This window comes from Aedes albopictus, chromosome 2, assembly GCF_035046485.1.
Source record: "Aedes albopictus strain Foshan chromosome 2, AalbF5, whole genome shotgun sequence".
Taxonomy (NCBI): domain Eukaryota; kingdom Metazoa; phylum Arthropoda; class Insecta; order Diptera; family Culicidae; genus Aedes; species Aedes albopictus.
This window is the reverse complement of record NC_085137.1, coordinates 469833597-469847925: the sequence shown is the minus strand read 5'-3', so window position 1 is coordinate 469847925 and position 14329 is coordinate 469833597. Positions and strand designations below refer to the sequence as shown.

Sequence of the window (14329 nt, the reverse complement as noted above, 5' to 3'; positions counted from 1 at the left end):
ATCTTATAATAAATTCAGAATTTCTTCAGAAATTTCCTTCATAAATTTTCTAAGGGATATCTTAAGAACCCTTTAAGGATAACCTTAGAAGATCCTATAGCGATTTTTCTAGAAATTCCTGCTTGAACTCCTGCGAAAACCTCTCATGAATTACTTTTTTTAAACAAATTCATTGATAACATTACAAAAACCTCAAGGAACTCTTTCAGGAAAGCTTTCACGGATTTCTACAGAAATAATTCATGGATTTTATTTATAAAATCTTCAAAATTCCAAAATTGCTCCAGCGGTTTCTTTCGAAATTTACCGAAGATTCCTTCAGAATAGAATGCATAGATTCCTCCAGAAATTGCTTTGGATTATACTCTTTCTTTTCAGAAATTTATCCTTGATCTTCTCTAAAGATACCTCCTGAAATTTCTTCACGAATTCCTCGAAGAATTCCTTCAAAAAAATCGTTTGGGAAATTTATTAAGGAATTTCCTCACGAATTCTTCTAAAAACATCTCAAGTTGTCATGCTATGCACTCTACCGTAGGTTTCTCGAGGAGTTTATTTAGGTGTTCCCCTAGGATTTTTTTTTTTTCAAAAAATTTCAATTTGATTTTCCAGGAATTTTCTTTTTATTCTTTCAGCTATTTCTCTAAGAACTCTTTCAAATATTCTTCCAAATATGCCTTCAGGAATTCAATCAGAAGTTCATCTACAAATCACGTTAGAAATTTATTTGCAATCTATTTATTTATGAAATTTCCACAAGTGTGATTTTATGTACAGTATTCCAAGAATTGCTTCCGCAATTGTTGCAGTTATTTTATCAAAAAATGTTCCATGTTTTTTTTTTCAGATATTTCATGAGGCGTTCATAGAAGAAGTTGGAGGACTTTTGCTAGTTTTGAAGTTGCTACAGAAATTCCTTCGGAAATTCTTGCAAAGTTCAATTTTGAAAAAGCTTCAGCGGTTTTTTTTCAGGAATGGTTCCAGCGATTTTTTCAAAGAGATTCCCCCAGAAATTCCACAATGTAGTTCTCTGTCTATTTGAGTATGTGTTAGAATAATGTTATACGGGGTTTTAGAAGTTTCTAAGGGCTTTTTGAGGACGCCTGAAACCCCTTGAGCACCTCTGGAATGCCTTTCATATCCCATGAAACCCCTAGAATACCCTTGAAATGGAATGGTCCTGAATTCTTCACGAACACCGATGGAAACTCTCTGAGAACCCCGACACCATGGAACCCCTGAGACGACGCTGGAAATCCCCTACTGAAACCCTGTGGAACGTCTCTCAGGTCACCTGGGACACCCTGGAACACTTTTGGAACGACCTTACGATCCCTTGAACGACCACTTGATGCCCCTTTGAAACCTCCATACCGCCCCTGGACCATTTAGATCAGTCTTTAATGAGAGAATCTAGTTCACGAGAACAGGTCTTGCTCCTGAGCGTTTGAGGTGGGGCAAAGGGGGGTTCCCAGAAAAGCCCTAGAGAGCATAAAAAAGAGGGTTCCAAGGGGCTGCAGATACAATACACGGAGTTGTTTCAGGGGATTTCTGGAGCCTCTAAAGGGCATTCTGTCAGGTCTTATTGGTATTGTAATGGGTACGGGGATTTCAGGGGCATTTCAATAGTATTAAGGGGGTTTCGGAAACGATTCAAAGGGCTTTAAGAACAAGGTATTTGAACTATATACTCAAATTTTCTAGAGCACCATTATTTTATAACCGTTAAACGGATTTGGATGAAAATGCATCATGATGTTGACAATTACTGAACAATCAGCATGTTGCATTTTCAGCCAAACTCATTGAACGGTTCTAAAAAACGGTACTCTAGAAAATTTGAGCTATGTACTCCAAATAGCTTGTCCTTAAGGGCAATTCAGGGGGTCTCATTAGCCTCAATGTAAGGCATCTGAGACCTTCCGAAAACACCATACACGCCTACACAACGCCTTTGAAATCAGCCCAAAATGCTCAGAGATTTCCTGAAATGCCCTGGAAACTCCTTTAAGATCTACTCAGACTCCAAATAACGCACGTGAAACCCTCGGAAACCTCCGGAAACGTAACTTTAAGGCCTTCAAAAACCCGACGAAAATCCTTTGAAGCTCTCAGCAATGCTTTAGAAAACCCCCTCAGACCCCTGAGATCTCCTGGTACCCCGATGAAACCCCTTGGGACCCCCTGATACAACCCCTGCAGCTTCCCTTTGATTTCTCTTATAAACACTCCTTGGCTACCGTAGAAATAGTTACCGTCATAATGAAATTTTGTTATGCACAATATTGATTCTGAGTAGCTTTCCCTCTTTTTACTTTTTGGATTCGACTGCGATAGATTTTAGCTTGAAAATGGCTCTTCCAGTCTTGACAAAATTCAAATACAGCTATTTAATATTGTCCGACGTTTCGGTCTCATTTAGGACCTTCCTCAGTGGCTCTAAATTTGGTTATTTATTTCATAAACGGATTTTTACATTATAATTTTTATAACAATTTTTACCAATTATTGCCGATTTTTCGTCCAGTGTTGTTTTATTGAACAATGATTGTCGGACGGATGGAGTTTCTGCGTTTGAGATTGAACATTATTTTATAAACCTATCCTTCATATTTCAGGCCAAACATTTCAATAGGTCCTATCTGCATTTGAGAGACTCTCTTTGTTCACTATCTCTTTCAATTATTGCAATGTAATGGTACACTTTTCAGCTACTTTTGCAGTACAAATCAAAAGACAATTGTTTTGACCATCGTTCTATGCAAGGAGACAATCATAATTCAAATAAACAGCTAAGATATTAACGAAAGAGAGAGAAACCAAAGAGACCCTCTCTTCTGTAGATAGGACCAGACCAACCCCATGAAACGGCTGTCATCCACATACAACTGGATTGAAGCCAAAAATTTGATGCTGGACGTGGTGCTAATTTGAATTGGCGGTTGCATAAAGCTGAAAACATAGTGATTTTTCTGTTTGAACTGGCGCGATATTCACATTTAATTGACTTTAGCGTTGTTTAACATGGGCTAAATGTATATTCATACTTGTGCGTCTTGTAAATTTAACAAAGTTCACTAAATGCATTGAACAATATGTGTAAATAATCGTTTCTCGATCACGAATTTATCTTCGTATGACAAAGTTCGCATCCGCACGTAGTAGATTGGCCAGCAGACTGAAATTTCGTAAACAAACCCGTGGCGCCCCACCAAAGGCGGCGGCTTCAAGAACTAAAGCTTTCTTCAGGGGGTTGGACCAGACATGTTTGGCCTGATTTTCATTCTTCCCACACAATTTTTCTCCCTGTGTACTTACTCCCGCACAGCAGTTAACGGTTGGGATTCGGTAACTGTGGAAAAACCCTTCCAGAATTTTACCGCTCTGGAACTTGACACCATGCGCTTGATCGATCATCATTGCTTTACGCTTCTGTTTGTGTGGTCGATTATCGCTGTTGGTGTGTATGAACAAAAATATTTCGGAGTGTGTATTGGTGTGAGTGTTTTACAAATTTGTGCTAGTTTGTTTTAGTCATTTGTTTATCGTTCGTTGATGTTGATTGTTTTTCAGCCAGTAAAAACCCCCGGTATATGTGAAGGATAGTTTTATAAAATAATGTTCAAGCTCAAACCACAGACAAACAGACGTGTCACTTGGAAGAAAATGCCATAAAAATCATCGTCACACAAACGTAATCGCCCAATGCTAATTATGCTGTGGTACGCAAATCTACTGAGTAGATGGCGGTAGTGAGCAAACGTCAAACAGGAGCAAAAACGATGCGAGTGCCATGAGCGGACGATTTGCGAACTACGGAATATTTGAATAATCCGTTAAAAAGTGAAACGATGGGAAGTGAGTAGAGTGAGACGTCTGTTTGTCTGTGCTCAAACGCAGAAACTCCATCCGTCCGACAATCATTGTTCAATAAAACAACACTGGACGAAAAATCGGCAATAATTGGTAAAAATTGTTATAAAAATTATCATGTAAAAAACCGTTTATGAAATAAATAACTAATTTTAGAGTCCCTGAGGAATGTCCTAAATGAGACCGAAACGTCGGACAAAATTAAATAACTGTATTTGAATTTTTTCAAGACTGGAAGATCCATTTTCAGTATATGATTCTGTTTTGGCTTTATAGACCCACTCATCGTCAAATCACCGTTCGAAGCAATAGACTATCGTTCACTAACAATCATTCTACTTTCAGGGTGCACTCCATACCCCACCCTCTCCGGCCGAGAAGTGGTGCGAAGCGTCCCCAACGGTGCCCGACCGGAAATCCCTCCGGATTGCCGCCCGGAGCTGTACGACCTGATGCAGCGCACCTGGAGGAAGGATCCCCGCCAGAGGCCATCCTTCTCCGAGGCTCGCAACTGTCTTGCGAGGACATTGTGCCAGTGGCAGCAGGAGGAAACGGACACCTCCAACACGTCGGAATACCTGGACGTCAGCGGCTTCAGTGAAGATCTGGAACAGGGAATGGTCTACTTCAACCGACGGATTTCCGAGTTCGAGTGTGAAATCTAATCCCAGCGGCGCAGCGTGCGCGCAGTATTACTCGTGAACCCTCCACCCCGCCCATTCTTCATCATCATCCCATCTGTCATCACTGACGCCCCAATTCCAATTCCCAACGACACAAACCACTTTGTTGCATGAGGCTCGCGCACTTCTGGCGCGACTCGTTGTTATTATTGGCTTGCAGTTTCCATCTATCGTTTTCCTGGCGAAAACTTACGGTGGAAATTCTCTCTTCACCCGGAATGGATTCGCGTGTTTGTGTTTCGCCCCCTTCTCTCCCGCCCCCTCGAATCTTTTGTAAATAAAAGTCTTTTTCTGCTTTCGAGCCCCTTCCGTACTATTGCTGAAAGGTAACAATAGCAAATCGTCACCCGGGGGTCTCCCGCGAGAAGCCCCCAACTATTTAACGTAAAATTGTGAATAGAACAACGCATACCCTCACCACGAGCAAACCCCATCACCATTCATCACGAGATATTGTTTTATTTGAGCTTTTTTATTTGCTTTCGGTTAGGATTCGTCATCCATCGTACCCAGTTTTTCACAAACGAAAAAAGAAAACAGTGATAAATGCGACCATAAGTTATATCGGAATAAGCAAAAAACCGCAAAACAAGTGAGAAGACATATAAAACTACGAAAGAGATACACAGAAATTTCATTGTTAAGAAATGTTGTAAATTTTTTAAATTCATCACGATCACCACGAAACACACGAAGAAGACGACACACGATGGAGAGTGTCGGTGGATTCCACGTGTGAACAAGTATCATCCCATCGTATTGCAGAGAAGAAGGATTTTATATTATTTTTATATTGATAGTTATTTTGTTTTTTCTTTGTTAATATCTAGAAGCGGATCAGAGGAGGAGTTCGATTTTTCTCTGAATAAAGAAATTATGAAAAATATAATGAATTGTAGTTTGCTTTTATTGTGTCCGAAACTCTGGAACTCTTGAGTTCTCTGCAGACTTACTTACCTGATTGGTTCTCTCAGTAGCTGGTGCAGCTCGTGGTTCATTCGCCTTCTCCAAGTCCCGTCTTCCATCTGCAGATAGATGGTACGCAACACCTTCCGTTCGAAAACTCCAAGGGTGCGTTGGTCCTCTGCACGTAGGGTCCATGTTTCGTGCCCATAAAGGACTACCGGTTTAATCAGCGTTTTGTAGATTTTGACTTCGTGTAACGGCGAACCTTGTTCGATCGTAGAGTTTTGCGGAGTCCAAAGAAAGCTCAATTTCCTGCCACAATGCGCCTCTGAATTTCTCTGCTGGTGTCGTTGTCGGCGGTCACCAGTGAGCCCAAGTACACGAATTCTTCAACCGCCTCGATTTCATCACCGTCGATATAAATTCGAGATGGCGGGCGCGGTGTTCCACCCTGGAGCCCTTTGCCATTCATTTCATTTATTTAGATAACATCAAATTCATGACAATACTGAATCAACAATTTGCCGCCATAATACTCGATTTGCAGCTGCAGCTCTCCAACGTCGGTCACGCCCAACACTCGCTAGATCACGCTCCTCCTGGTCCGCCCATCGTGCTCTCTGCGCTCCACGCCTTCTTGTACCAACCGGATGGTTAGCAAACACCAACTTTGCAGGGTTGTTGTCCGGCATTCTTGCAACATGCCCTGCCCACCGTATCCTTCCGGCTTTGGCTACCTTCTGGATGCTGGGTTCGCCATACAGTGCAGCGAGCTCGTGGTTCATCCTTCTCCGCCACACACCGTTCTCCTGCACGCCGCCGAAGATCGTCCTTAGCACCCGTCGCTCGAAAACTCCGAGTGCTTGCATGTCCTCCTCAAGCATCGTCCACGTCTCGTGCCCGTAGAGAACCACCGGTCTTATTAACGTCTTGTACATGGTACATTTGGTGCGGGGGTGAATCTTTTTTGACCGCAGTTTCTTCTGGAGCCCATAATAGGCACGAATTTCACTGATGATGCGCCTTCGTATTTCACGGCTCACGTTATTGTCAGCCGTTAGCAAGGAACCGAGGTAGACGAATTCTTCTACCACCTCGAAAGTATCCCCGTCTATCGTAACATTGCTGCCAAGGCTTGTTCTGTCTCGCTCAGTCCCACCTACCAGCATGTACTTTGTCTTAGCCGCATTCACCACCAGTCCGACCTTTGCTGCTTCACGTTTCAGGCGGGTGTACTGTTCTGCCACCGTTCCAAATGTCCTAGCAATAATATCCATGTCATCCGCAAAACATACAAATTGGCTGGATTTCGTGAAGATCGTACCCCGGCTGTTGAGCCCGGCTCGTCGCATAACACCTTCCAGGGCGATGTTAAATAGTAGGCAGGAAAGTCCATCACCTTGTCGTAGTCCCCGTCGAGATTCAAATGAACTGGATAGTTCACCCGAAATCCTTACGCTGTTCTGCACACCGTCCATCGTTGCTCTTATCAGTCTAGTCAGCTTCCCGGGAAAGCTGTTCTCGTCCATAATTTTCCATAGCTCTGTGCGGTCGATACTGTCGTATGCCGCTTTGAAGTCGATGAACAGGTGATGCGTTGGGACCTGGTATTCACGGCATTTCTGGAGGATTTGCCGTACGGTGAAGATCTGGTCCGTTGTCGACCGGCCGTCGATGAAACCGGCTTGGTAACTTCCCACGAACTCATTTACTTTAGGTGAAAGACGACGGAAGATGATCTGGGATAGCACTTTGTAGGCGGCATTCAAAATGGTGATCGCTCGAAAGTTCTCACACATTAACTTGTCGCCTTTCTTGTGGATGGGACAGATTATCCCTTCCTTCCACTCCTCCGGTAGCTGTTCGGTTTCCCAGATCTTGACTACTAACTGATGCAGACAGGTGGCCAACTTTTCCAGGCCCATCTTGATGAGTTCCGCTGCGATACCGTCCTTACCAGCCGCTTTGTTGTTTTTGAGCTGGTGGATGGCATCCTTAACTTCCCTCAGCGTGGGAGTTGGTTCGTTCCCGTCCTCTGCTGCACCAACATAGTCATTTCCTCCGCTGCCTTGGTCCTCCGTGCCTACATTCTCTTCGCCATTCAGGTGCTCGTCGAAGTGCTGCTTCCACCTTTCGATCACCTCACGTTTGTCCGTCAGGAGGCTCCCGTCCTTATCGCTGCAGATTTCGGCTTGCGGCACGTAGCCTTTGCGGGATGCGTTGAGTTTCTGGTAGAACTTGCGTGTTTCCTGTGAACGGCACAGCAGTTCCATTTCCTCGCACTCCACTTCTTCCAGGCGGCGCGTTTTCTCCCGGAAGAGACGGATCTGCTGCTTCCGCTTCTGTCTGTATCGCTCCACATTCTGTCGGGTTCCATGCTGCAGCATTACCGCCCGCGCTGCATCCTTCTCCTCCAGAACCGCTCTGCGCTCCTCGTCGAACCAATCGTTTCGTCGACTCCGTTCTACGTACCCGATAGTGCTCTCAGCTGCGTTGTTGATGGCTGCTTTGATTGTACTCCAGCAGTCCTCTAGAGGGGCCACATCGAGCACACCCTCGTCCGGCAACGCTGCCTCGAGATTCTGCGCGTATGCGGTGGCGACATTCGGTTGCTTCAGTCGCTCTAGATCGTACCGGGGCGGCCGCCGGTAATGAACGTTGTTAATAACGGAGAGTTTTGGGCGCATTTTAACCATCACCAGGTAGTGATCGGAGTCGATATTAGCGCCACGATAGGTCCTGACGTCGATAATGTCGGAGAAGTGCCGTCCATCAATCAGAACGTGGTCGATTTGCGATTCCGTTTGTTGTGGTGATCTCCAGGTGTAACGATACGGGAGACTGTGCTGGAAGAAGGTGCTACGAATGGCCAAGTTCTTGGAGGCGGCGAAATCGATGAGGCGTAGGCCATTTTCGTTCGTCAGCTGGTGGGCGCTGAACTTTCCAATCGTCGGTCTGGAGCCCATAGTAGGCATGACTTCCACTGATGATGCACCATCGTATTTCACGACTCACGTTATTGTCAGCCGTTAGCAAGGAACCGAGGTAGACGAATTCTTCTGCCACCTCGAAAGTATTCCCATCTATCGTAACATTGCTGCCAAGGCTTGTCCTGTCTCGCTCAGTCCCACCGACCAGCATGTACTTTGTCTTAGCCGCATTCACCACCAGTCCGACCTTTGCTGCTTCACGTATCAGGCGGGTGTACAGTTCTGCCACCGTTCCAAATGTTCTAGCAATAATATCCATGTCATCCGCAAAACAGTCAAATTGGCCGGATTTCGTGAAGATCGTACCCCGGCTGTTGAGCCCGGCTCGTCGCATAACACCTTCCAGGGCGATGTTGAATAGTAGGCAGGAAAGTCCATCACCTTGTCGTAATCCCCGTCGAGATTCGAATGAACTGGATAGTTCACCCGAAATCCTTACGCTGTTCTGCACACCGTCCATCGTTGCTCTTATCAGTCTGGTAAGTTTTCCGGGAAAGCTGTCCTCGTCCATAATTTTTCATAGCTCTGTGTGGTCGATACTGTCGTATGCTGCTTTGAAGTCGATGAACTGATGCACAGTGGGAAAAATTGAACCCGAAACACGACTAAATTCATTTTTTCAGCTGGGTAACAGGTTCTGCCAACGGCTGAGACCATTTTCGCTTGGAAAAAGTGTGCTGAATCGACTGGTGGGGGTCTCGTTGGCCGGAGGCCTCACCCTGGCCAGCTAGAGGGCCGGAATCAACCCGAGTTCCTTACGGAAAGCAAAATCATTGTCATCCAAGAAAACTTTCACACCAGATATTTATTCTGAAGCCGCAAATCAGAAGTCAACTGCATTCCGGATAAAATCAGCTGCATACCATGGTCCAATTGTGGTTCCTGAACAATCCGGGACAATCCGGAACATTAGGGTGGGGCTAATTTTAAAAAATTTCCGGGATATGATTTCCCAACTGGAAAGTGATCTACTAGTCAAAATAAAAAAGCTGTACAAAAATGAGCGATTTCGGATGATAGTTAGGGATGGCGCAAAGGGTTTAAGTGAAATTTTTGCTAGAGTAAACTTTCAAAAAACTTGATATTGGTTTCCGAGATATTTGAAAAAAAAATGTCATATTTTGGTATCTAATTTTTGGGTTACGACATTTTTTTCAAATATCCCAGAAACCAATAGAGATATCGCAATTTCCAGCACAAATTTAGCCCAATTGAGTTCTAGAATCACCGATTTAGTCTAGAAAAATTATGTTTGAAAATTTAGCTTGAAATGTTTTTTAAAGGTTTGCTCTAAAAAAAATCACTTAAACCCTTTGCGCCACCCCTAAAGATCAACCAAAATCGCTCACTTACTTATTTCGACTAGTAGATCAATTTCCACTTGGGAAATCATATCCCAGAGAGATTTTTTTCAAAATTAGCCCCACCCTAATGTTCCGGGTTGTCCCGGATTGTTCCGGAACCTCAATTGGACCATAACATGCAACTGATATTATCCGGAGTGCAGTTGACTTCTTATTTGCGGCTTCAGAATAAATATCTGGTGCGAAAGTATTCTTGGATGACAATGATTTTGCTTTCCGTAAGGAACTCGGGTTGATTCCGGCCCTCTAGCTGGCCAGGGTGAGGCCTCCGGCCAACGAGACCCCCACCAGTCGATTCAGCACACTTTTTCCAAGCGAAAATGGTCTCAGCCGTTGACAGAACCCGTTACCCAGCTGAGAAAATGAATTTAGTCGTGTTTCGGGATCAATTTTTCCCACTGTGTGATGGTGCGTTGGGACCTGGTATTCACAGCATTTCTGGAGCATTTGCCGTACGATAAAGTGAAGATCTGGTCCGTTGTCGACTAGGCGTTGATAAAACCGGCTTGGTAACTTCCCACGAACTCATTTACTTTAGGAGAAAGACGACGGAAGATGATCTGGGATAGCACTTTGTAGGCGGCATTCAAAATGGTGATCGCTCGAAAGTTCTCACACATTAACTTGTCGCCTTTCTTGTGGATGGGACAGATTATTCCTTCCTTCCACTCTTCCGGTAGCTGTTCGGTTTCCCAGATTTTGACTACTAATTGGTGCAGACAGGTGGCAATCTTTTCCGGGCCCATTCTGATTAGTTCTGCTGCGATACCGTCCTTACCAGCCGCTTTGTTGTTTTTGAGCTGGTGGATGGCATCCTTTACTTTCCTCAGCGTGGGAGTTGGTTCGTTCCCGTCCTCTGCTGCACCAACATAGTCATTTCCTCCGCTGCTTTGGTCCTTAGGGTTTACGGTCGAATTTACGAGTTATAGTGAAAAATCTGACCAAAGAGGCATCAAAACGTTGTATCATCACGGTAGAATGTGTCATTAATTTCTGGCAAAACCACAGGTCAAATCCTAATATCCGGCTCAAAAGCCACCCTGGTAAAAAAATCCAAATCTTCCCATCGGTCATAGCCCCAGGGAAGATCGTATCTATTTAGATATACATATCTACTTACTTATGGTGGTTGAGCGCCAGATTGGAGATCACTGACATGAGCACAGCAGTGTTTGGGTTGCATATTGCCTACTTGCTGGGCGCATTCCAACTTATTGAATCCCGCGTATAAACGTATTCGAGCAGTTGAAACACTCTTGAAAGTTTTTATCAAAAATGGGTAATTTTTGGGTCTATTTGAAAGTTTGCTTAAGTTGTAACAAATAAATGGGAATTTGTTTTTATTTTGCGTTTTAGCTCATGCTTTTTGAAAAGTTCTTTTGGTAGAAATTTGATGTATTTGGTTCTACAATTGTATTATTCCTTCATGCGTTCTCGAAATGTCTTATTTTGGATGTTGAACACTGCTTGATACATAATTATTTGGTAGAATTTTGAAACGATCTTTCACATGCCCTTCCATCCAGTCTAGGTTTTTTCCAAATCCTTCAAATTTATACGTGTTGACACGCTGAGCAGAATGCATTACATCAAAAATATGGCACTGTGCATGAACTAGGTAGACTAATTTTGGTCATCTCAGGCCTTCCCCTCTTCCACGTCGTAGGCTTTTGCCCCTGTAAATTTTTCGAAATTTGTATGGTTCGTAGACTTAGGCCAGCTCTTCCCCCCCCCTTAAGAGTTTACGTAATTTATGGACAGGCCCTAAGTAATTGGTCAAATTAATTACAATGTGCTTATATTTTTCAATTAAAAAAAAAATAAATCAAGTTTTTTTATATGTCTTGAATATTTACTAGGGTAATTCGCCAATTGTTGAACGGTTAGTACTGGCATTTTTATTTTCGTTTGTTTTTCCGTGCATAATTCCACATTAGTTAAAAAATATCCAGTGAACGTCTAGATCTACTTATCCCTTATACTGCCCATTAGCCCAATACTGCCAATTAACCCAAATGTTGAACGCTTCCTTAAGCTTGCTCATCCTAATGTTGGACGGTTCTCGCTAATTGTTGAACGGTTGAAGCTTTGTTCGTAATTGATGACGTATAACCCGACATAAACCTATCATTCACCTGTTTTTATTTTGGGCACCAAACCCAACATAGACTCAACAGTAGGGTGGCCCACACTTATATGAAAAACAAAAATTTCGAAAATTACCAAGTCTTACCTCCTAAATCAGTTGTTTTGGACTCCTAGAAGCTACGTTCAAAATTTGAGCAAAATCGGTTGAGCCTAAGGGGGCGCTCAAAACGCTTGAAGTTTGTATGGGAAAACTTGACCAAATGTATGCAGAAATTTTAGGTTTTCGAATTTTGCCGCTAGGTGACGCTGTAAGCGTTCAATAATCAAACCCTTTGGTATTATTATAGGTGACTATATGCCAGAGAACTTTGTCGAAGACCGCGAAGTGATCCAACGGCTGTGAAAAAAGTTATACCCTAGACAAAGTGAGGCAAAGTATTGAGATTTCATTATTGATATTATTCCTTTACATGTATTGGAAAAATAACAATAAAGTTTATCCTCACTTTTCCTAGGGTATAACTTTTTTCACAGACGTTGGATCACTTTGCGGTCTTCGACAAAGTTGTGTGGTATATAGTCACCTACAATAATACCAAAGGGTTTGATTATTGAACGCTTACAGCGCCACCTAGCGGCAAAATTCGAAAACTTAAAATTTCGGCATACATTTGGCCAAGTTTTCCCATACAAACTTCAAGCGTTTTGAGCGCCCCCTTAGGCTCAACCGATTTTGCTAAAATTTTGAACGTAGCTTCTGGGAGTCCAAAACAACTGATTGAGGAGGTAAGACTTGTCATTTTTCGAAATTTTTGTTTTTCATATAAGTGTGGGCCACCTTACTCAACAGTTATCCGATGTGGGTCCAACAGTGCACAGTGGGAAAAATCGACCCAAAAAACGGATCTTTTAACGCCGCTGGTTTCGGTACGTGAAGTTGACCATTTCTGGCGTAAAAAAATACGAGAAATCGATTGATGCAAAATTCATTCACCGCACGGCACGGGAAGTGGCCCATTTTGCCCCATTTTGCCCTTTTTCATACAAAAAGAGAATCAAAATGTACTTTCAAACAGCTAACGCGACTGTTGATCATTGAAAATAGCTGCATGTGTAATTAGAGGTTAATAGAAATCATAAACATATATAAAAGATTCTTTTAAATGCTTATTTTGCCCCATATGCCCCATCAACTGCTGGAAATTGTGAATTTTACATGATTATGAATGGATTTTTAATGTTACTGATTTGAATTTCTTTTTTTTTTGCATAAACAAAAAGCGCTAGATCTGTTATCACCAGATTTACCTTCGGGAGTTGTCCAATTTGCCCCATTTTGCCCTATTATCATAGAAAAATGAGATTTAAAATGTATTTATAAGAAACAGATACTGTAATGGAACGTTAAAATTAGTTTTAGGTGCAATTGGAAGCTAACAACTATCATGCGAAATGAAAGATATTTTCCCTATTTTGCCCTACATGCCCCTTAAACTGTTGGATGATAACATTTTTTCTATTGTTTTGTAATGTCACTGGTTGCAATACATGAAGTCCTAGATCATTTTTTATGTATACAAATACGGTTTATCGATAAGGTTTAGAATCATTCACGGGAGGGTACAAATAGCTGTCCATTTTACCCCAATTTTCCCTGATTTGTTATCGTCTCATGGATGAATTGATTTCCACCATTTGCTTATGTCCGAATTGATGGACTTTTGTTACTGAAACCAATGTAATCGAAAGGACAGTTAAATCATATGACTTTGGTGGGGAATACAGGGTGTAATAAGCATTAACCCTCTTGTGGGCTTCGTGGCCGAGCGGTTAGCGGCGTCAGTCGTTTAGGTGTCTCGTAAGCCTCGGAGTGTGGGTTCGATTCCCGCTCCAGTCGGGGAAAACTTTTCGTCGAACGGGAAATTCTCCACTGGGCCACTGGGTGTTATATGTGTTGTCCGTTGTCCAATGTTTGTAATGTTCAGTCTGTAGAGGCCGCAAGGTCGAAGACGGTGAATTGCCTTTTTTTATCTTAATTTGTGGCAAATATGCACACAACTGATTAAATGAGGCATCGTAGTTATATATAATTTGGTGCTTTGAGACGCCCTATTTAATAAGTTTAGCGCATATTTGACATATTTTATAAAATGCTCATTATGCCCTCAATTCCCCATGAAAAGCTCAAATTATAGAAAAAGTCATATATATGTCTTTTTGATAACATTGGTTTCGGTATAAATGCTAATAAGGGAAATTCATTTATTCATTACTTGACAAAAAAATCAGGGTGAGTTGGTTTAATCATTACATGACAAAAATCAGGGCGAATTGGGGTGAAATGGACTGCTATTTATACCATTCCGAGAATGATTGTAGTATTAAACGATAAACCGCCAAAAATGATCCAGGGCTTCATGTTTTG

General features: G+C 42.7%; 1 protein-coding gene across 1 annotated transcript in view; it reads left to right on the top strand.

Annotated features, from left to right (window-relative positions):
- LOC109419618 (mucin-2) overlaps positions 1–5449 on the top strand; it is a 481698-nt gene extending 476249 nt beyond the window's left edge. The window contains exon 7 of the mRNA XM_029870881.2: positions 4219–5449. Coding sequence (XP_029726741.1) covers positions 4219–4538 — 320 coding nt within the window. The 3' untranslated portion in view covers positions 4539–5449. The remainder of the gene's footprint in view (positions 1–4218) is intronic.
- The last annotated feature ends 8880 nt before the right edge of the window (positions 5450–14329 follow it).